Genomic DNA, 7,172 nt, shown 5'->3' with positions numbered 1-7,172 from the left:
CAGGTGACGGCTGAGGAGCAGGTGTGTAGGGGTTGGTGACTGCCAGTTAGCTGCCCAGTGTGCTCAGCTTACAGTGGGCGGAGCAGCCTTGTTTCCTCCTTCAGAGACCTTTCGTGTCTGATGTTTTCTTCCTGAAAAGCCCTGACTCACCTGCTGTGGTCCTGTCCCAGGACAGCAGTCCCTTCTCTGCCTGCATTTGAGCTGCTTAAAACCAAAATAGACAATTTGCCTCTTAAAGTCTTTCCTTTATGCTTCTGTCTTACTTGGAATTTTTAAAGCCATTTGTGCATAGGCCTCCACTTTTCTCTAGGATAACTATAAAATCGTAAGTCTATGCCAGGGTTCTCACCCAGGCTGGCAAGTGGTGGGTAGTGTAGCTTTTTGTGCCCTGCGGCAGAACTACTGGTCACTTACTGTGCCTTCCCTGCTGAGCAGTCCCGGTGCCTGCTGCCTTTGCAGCAGGAAAGAAAACATGGCTCGCTGGCCCTCTCTGCTGGCCCCTGCAGTCCTTGAGTAGGTGGTCAGGTTAACAACTTGGCATGGAAATGGTCCCTGCAGGTTACCTAGTCTAGCTTGCTTTATTAGCTCCTGCCCTGCAGCTTGCTCTCTCCTTGAGCCCAGCTAAGCTAGCACAGGGATGAAAGTGGAGGAGCTGGAAGTGGGTTCCCAGCTCCCTGAGCTTGGGGTTCTGGGCTCTAGGTAGAGCATAAGGGTGGAAACTGCAGAAAAGGACCATGAACCACTGTGCTTCAGCCTCCAGGAAGTCATTTGTGTTTGAGCTAAACGAGTGTGCCTCTAGTCGCATCCTGAAACTGGAGAAGGAGAATCAGAGCCTCCAGAGCACCATCCAGGGGCTGCGGGATGCATCCCTGGCACTGGAGGAGAGCAACCTCAAGTGTGGGGAGCTGGAGAAGGAGAATCACCAGCTCAGCAAGAAGGTGAGTTTGCTGGACAGCACAGCCTGGGGCTGGTCTTCCTGGGTGGAGGCTGGCGAAGTTACATTGTAGGTTCTGACCACACCCAGCACTGCATTCTATACAGGTGGAACCAGGAATGCTCTTCTTGATGGCCCCCTTGCAGGACTGGCACCTTTGATATCTGCAGTGTCAAGTGCTCCTGAGCTCAGAGATGTCACTTGTTGAGGGCCAGTGGGAGATGCATTCTGCAAGGGTGCTCCCTACTGGCTCTTCACCCAAGTGGGGCTTGACACACACCCAGTCCTGCCTTGAGAGGGACCGTTGGGAGGCTGCCCCACTGCCCTGCTCCCCGTGCACCGTGCAGAATTTTTGCTGCTACAGGGCTTGTCCTAATTTTATAGGCCAAGAGAAGATGCCCCATTTTGTGCCTGGTCTTTTGGTTTGGAGCAAAGGAGAGGTGACTGTATGTGCTGGCTTCTTAGGTTCCTGTGGGTCTAGTGCAGGAGGCGTCCTCATAAAAGGCAGTCTAGTCTTGGCCAGCACAAAAGACCTGACCTTTAGGAAGATGAGCCTCACACCCTGTGGGAGCTTGGTGTCTGCTGTGGAGAGCCTGCTGTGTCATCCTGCTGGCATAGAGAGTGTGGAGCACCTCGCTAAGGTCCCAGAGGTAGCATCAGCCTGTCTTGTTCCCTGCTGCCTCTTCTCTCTTGAAGCAGGCATGGGCATGTGTGCTGCCGCCTGTGTGACTCCTGCCAGTGTCCGGTTCTCTGCACTCGTCTTGCTGTTCTTTGGCCCTGTACAGCATGCCTGACGTGTACTGGAGGCTCGCTGTTTGCCTGCTGAGCAGCGTCAGCAGGAGGGTGTAGTCACCCCAGGACCTTGAGACAGTTCAGCCCACCCTGACTCCTAGCTTCGGCCGCAGCCGTCTTCCCCCTTCCTTAGGGTGGATCTAGGCCTCCCATTAGCGTTTCGCAGTCAGCGAGCAGGCTCTGGAGGTGCTCCCTGGGGCCAGCTCGACTCGCCATCGGCTGTGGTGTAGCTGGCCTGCAGCTTACACTAGCCCGAGATGTCCACAGCAACTGTAGTTCCCCTGGTGTGTGCCGTGCCTGTATCTCGGCCACTCTGTAGGGCCTGGAGAAGCTGCCTCCCTCCCCCATGACTGTCGCTCCATATTGATTACTGGATGAAGCACATTTTTCCTGGGGTCCCCAGCTTGGGGTGAGGGCTTAGTGCCCCAACAGCATGATTCATATGCAACCCCCTACTGGTGCACCCCCACCGCCTGCTTCCACTGAGGAGGTTGAGATTGCATAGACCCTGAGAGAGGAAGACAGGGTGGCTCCTTACCAAGGCCTGTATTTGACAAGGGTACTGAGAGCCACCCGAGAGTCACACATCTGGCTATGCAAGGCCCAGGCCCCGGTATTCGTGGGTATCGTCTGAGCATATGAGGTCCCACTCCCTGAGGAAGTTTGAGACTTACCCAGGCTCTCCAGGTGGCCCTACCCCACCATGACCATCATTTTAAGGTGACATTCCCCAGCCGGCAGTACATGGTTCGCCAAAGCCAAGTAAAATGCAACTCCGCAGGCCCCTCCCCCACTCCCAGTCAGAAGTGATCTCGAGGGGCCCAGCTCCCACACACCACCACCCTGCCCTAGGTGTGGTGACTGGAGAGGATGCCTTTTCTTCAGACAGAGGCCCATTCCAGTGATCTGTGGGCTGAGAGGTTTAGGTTGTGCTTTTAAATGTAGCCCACTGGGTGAGACTGACCTCAGCCCCGGGCTGGACTTTTTGGCTACAGATTGAAAAGTTACAGACCCAGCTGGAAAGAGAGAAGCAGAGCAATCAGGACCTGGAGACCCTCAGTGAGGAGCTGATCCGGGAGAAGGAGCAGCTGCAGAGTGACATGGAGGCGCTGAAGGCCGACAAGGCCAGGCAGGTAGGCCCCGCTGCTACCTCTCCCTGTGCCTGGGACACTTGCTTCTGAAAAGGGATTTGAGGGTCACGGCCATTCCTGATAGCGCTCACAGCACCACACACAGTGGAAAGATGGGAGGGCCTGGTCACTGGTTCCTGCTAGCCATGACAAAAAGGACTGAGGGAAATGGCTAAAACTTTTAAGAGGCAGACAGATGTTGTGTATGTTTAATGCTCACTTTGCTGGGTTGAGTGTACATTGACCTGAGCTGTCTCAGCACTTACATTGGCGCCTCACACTGGGTCTGCAGCAGGCCTGGGAGTTGCTGGGGTGGTTTAGCTACACGGGCCAGCCCAGATAGATCCCTGGCCTCGGTTCCCGCAGCACTCTGGGTCCTGCCCATTGTGTTTCTCTGTAGATCAAGGATCTGGAGCAGGAGAAAGACCACCTTCACCGAACCGTGTGGTCGCTGCGGGAGAAGTCGCAGGCCAATGGCGAGGCCCGTGGGAAGGATGTCGAGAAGGAGAACAGAGCCCTCCACCAGGCAGTGACAGAGGCCAGCAGCAAGCTGAGCCAACTTGAGTTGGACAAGAAGCAACTGCACAGGGACCTGGAGCAGGCCAAGGAGAAGGGGGAGCGGGTGGAGGCGTTGGAGAAGGAGCTGCGCCGGCTGGAGAAGGAGAATGAGCAGCTGGCCAGAAAGGTGACCTCCCTGAAGACGGTTACCGAGAAGGTGGAAGCCCTGGAGCATGAGAGCCGGGGCCTGGAGCTGGAGAACAGGACCCTGAGGAAGTCACTGGATACTCTGCAGAACGTGTCAGTGCAGCTCGAGGGTCTGGAGCGCGACAACAAGCAGCTGGATGAGGAGAACCTGGAGCTTCGGAAGATGGTAGAGACCATGCGCTTCACCAGTGCCAAGATGGCACAGATTGAGAGGGAGAACCAGCAGCTGGAGCGAGAGAAGGAGGAGCTGCGGAAGAACGTGGACCTGCTGAAGGCGCTGAGCAAGAAGTCCGAGCGCCTGGAGCTCAGTTATCAGAGCGTGAGCGCCGAGAACCTCCGGCTGCAGCAGAGCTTAGAGAGCAGCGGGCACAAGTCACAGGCCCTGGAGCGGGAGCTGAGCGAGCTGGAGGCTGAGCACCAGGCGCTGCGGCGAGACGTGGAGGCCCTTCGGCTCACCAACAAGCAGCTGGAGAGAGCGGATGAGGACAAAAAGACCCTGGAGCAGGAGGTGGCCCAGCTGGAGAAGGACAAGAAGCTGCTGGAGAAGGAGACCAAGCGGCTGTGGCAGCAGGTGGAGCTGAAGGACGCCGTCTTAGACGACAGCGCTGCCAAGCTGTCAGCGGCTGAGAAGGAGAGCCGCGCACTGGACAAGGAGCTGACTCGCTGCCGGGACGCAGCCAGCAAGCTGAAGGAACTGGAGAAGGACAACAGGGACCTCACCAAGCAGGTCACCATGCACACGAGGACACTGACCACCCTGAGAGAGGTGAGCCATGAGCAGTGGGGGTGGCAGGAGGGCCTGTTTCTGGGGTGCATGGTTCCAGAATAGAAGGGGAGCTTTGCATGTGCTCCCTAAGTGTATCCCTCATTCTGATAGCCCAGAAACTAAAGAACCAGTGGGAATCAGATACTGTGATCTTACTATCCAGAGGCAAGTATACCTAGTATTTGGTTCATTACATCATCTCCTCTGTGCATGTGCACACAGGTGTCCTTGACTTACAGTGGGCTGTGTCCTTAGAAACCCACCATGGGTGAAAGTGTTAGAAGTGGGAATGCATTTAACACAGGTGCTGGTGAGCCCCAGGATTAGCGCATGCTGTATGCGAATCACACGTGCTGGCAGGGCTCAGGGACTCTGTCCCATGTGCTAGGACTGAGCCATCTGCACTATCCTCTTACCTTAGGCCCCAGGCTTGGGCAGTGACAGTGGGTGAAAAGGCAGCTGGCAGGTCACACACCTGCTTTTCTCTACATCAGTCAGAAAGTGGCCTGTGTCACTGCTGCCCACACCCACTGGCCAGCGTGGGTCACCTGGTGACAGCTAATATAAGGCTGAAAGGATATTTGGGGCATTGCTGTCGCTGCCACCCTGCCTGTGGCTTAGTAGGAGAGATAAATAGCATGCAGGTGACTGGCCCCATGCACAAGCAGTGGCTTCCTGCAGAGATGGATGGAAGGAAGGGGATCAGAGGATGGAATCGCCTTGGTGAATTCGGCATCTGTTCTGAAAAGTAAACCAGAACAATGGCTTTGGTAAAACTTTTCTTTCTGCTTTTTTCTGTTTCACATTGTCTGAGTATTTAATTACCTGTTACTTCATAATAAGGCAGCCTTGGCGGGGCCAGTAAGATGGCTCAATAGAATAAGTGCTTGCCTGGCAAGCGCAAGGGCCTGAGTTCAATCCCCGGCTCTGCAAAAAAATAATAATAATAAGGCAGCCTTGGGCTGGTGAGATTGTTCAGTGGTCTAAGGCATCTACTTAGAACAAGCTTAGCAAAGCACAGGGACCGCGGTTCAATCCCCCAGCACCACATGCCAGCCAGCCCCGCCCCCTGGTGGGCTGAGCTGGCCACACACACACACACACACACACACACACACACCACATAAATAAAGTTCTTAAAAAAATAAATAAATAAATGAGGCAGCCTTATGAGAAGTCAAACCTGGTGCTCAGAGGTCACCATAAGTGGCGTTTCTAGCGTGTCTCAGAGGAGTGTGTTAGATCGATCCTCAGCATGGTGCCAGGTGGTCTGCTTAGGCCTGTGAAAGCGTTTCCTCTCTTCTGGCAGCCCGTCCTTGTCTGGGGTCAATTATCTGGTCCCCCAGCTAAGCAGCCAGGACTCGGACAGAAGCGGCTCAGAGACGAGATCATGAAGGGCCGCTGGCCCGGCCTCTCCTCCGCGACTCCGTTAGGCTCCCGCCCCACGCTCCTGTCTGCTGTGTTGCAGGACCTGGTGCTAGAGAAGTTGAAGAGCCAGCAGCTGACCAGTGAGCTGGACAAACTGGGCCAGGAACTGGAGAAGGTTGGGCTCAGCAAGGCACTGCTGCTGCAGGATGAGAACAGCCACGGTGACACGTGAGGATGGCCTCCCGTATGGTAGCACGTCCCTCTGCTGCTGGCTGAGCCTCTGCTCTCAGCCCAAGACCTGTGTTTACTGAAGTCCCTGCATTGTGGCTCCTATGTCCTTTGAAGATCAGATCTTATTCCTGTGGACTCTGGGGGCAGGGAGGGAGATCCTTTTGTCCAATAGGAATGGTGTCGTGTGTGTGTGTGTGTGTGTGTGTGTGTGTGTGTGTGTGTGTTTGGTGGTGCTGGAGACTGGGTCTTGGGCCTCTTTCCTGTAAGTGCTGTGTCACTGAGCCACATCCTCAGCCTGAGACCTTTTCTTTTTCCTTCTTTCTTCTTCTTCTTTTTTTTAATGGTACAAGGAATCAAACACAGGATCTTGCACTTGCCAAGCAGGTACAAGATGTAGCTCTGCAGCACAAACACAGCAGGTGTTTAGTTTGCTTTTGGTGCTGGGAATTGAACCCAGGGCCTTGTGAATGCTGTGCCGCTGAGCTACATCCCCTGCCCCGAGACTTTTTTAATTTAACTATTGCAGGGGCTTGCAGGTTAGCTCAGTGGCTTAAGCACCTGCTGGGGCAAACCCAGTCAGGTGCAGGGGACTGTGGTTCGATCCCCAGCTCCCCATGCCTTACCAGATGTGCCCTTAAGGCAGCATGAGCCAGCCCCTACCCCGCAAAAAAATCCTTCTTAATTTAATTGTTGCAAGCGTACTTCCTTAAAAATGATTCACGTCAGGATATCCAGTATCTGGACTTGTGGATTTGTAAGTGTGACCCTGTGCTTGGTTGGTATGGTGCAGAGGCTGTGCATTTGCCATGCACCTTGCACTACAACCTTTGACAGATTGCTTAAGCTTTCCAAGACTTACCCTACCAGTAAAATGACTGTGACGATGCCTCCCTGAGACAGTGACCCTGAAAGGTGGCAGAGTGTCTCCTAGGCAGGGTCACAGGTGTGTGTCTCCTCAGGGACCCTGGGAAGGTCTCTGGAGTGTGTCTGACTCGTGGGTGGTACAGGCAGGCAGCCTCTTGCGAGGAGATGGGTGTGGGGTTCAAGAGGCAGGTAAATGGTTCTATTTATTGTATTTCTGAATTTTTCAGAAAATACAAGATTTTGGAGGGCAGAAATGAGTCAACGTTAAAAACAGCACTGGCCATGAAAGAAGAAAAGATTGTGTTCTTGGAAGCCCAGGTGGAGGAGAAAGTGGACTTGAACCAACAGTTACAAAGTGAGCTGCAGATGGTGAGAGCCCAGC

General features: G+C 54.4%; 1 protein-coding gene across 1 annotated transcript in view; it reads left to right on the top strand.

Moving 5' to 3' along the window:
* Ccdc88c (coiled-coil domain containing 88C) overlaps window positions 1–7,172 on the top strand; it is a 138,886-nt gene that overhangs the window by 98,103 nt on the left and 33,611 nt on the right. Inside the window, exons 15-19 of the mRNA XM_012515582.2 lie at window positions 754–938; window positions 2,722–2,859; window positions 3,257–4,327; window positions 5,796–5,923; window positions 7,018–7,159. Of these exons, the coding sequence (XP_012371036.2) occupies window positions 754–938; window positions 2,722–2,859; window positions 3,257–4,327; window positions 5,796–5,923; window positions 7,018–7,159 (1,664 nt within the window). The remainder of the gene's footprint in view (window positions 1–753; window positions 939–2,721; window positions 2,860–3,256; window positions 4,328–5,795; window positions 5,924–7,017; window positions 7,160–7,172) is intronic.

Source organism: Octodon degus, unplaced genomic scaffold (assembly GCF_000260255.1).
Source record: "Octodon degus isolate 3935 unplaced genomic scaffold, OctDeg1.0 scaffold00070, whole genome shotgun sequence".
NCBI classification, from domain to species: domain Eukaryota; kingdom Metazoa; phylum Chordata; class Mammalia; order Rodentia; family Octodontidae; genus Octodon; species Octodon degus.
This window is presented reverse-complemented; position numbering and strand designations above follow the sequence as displayed.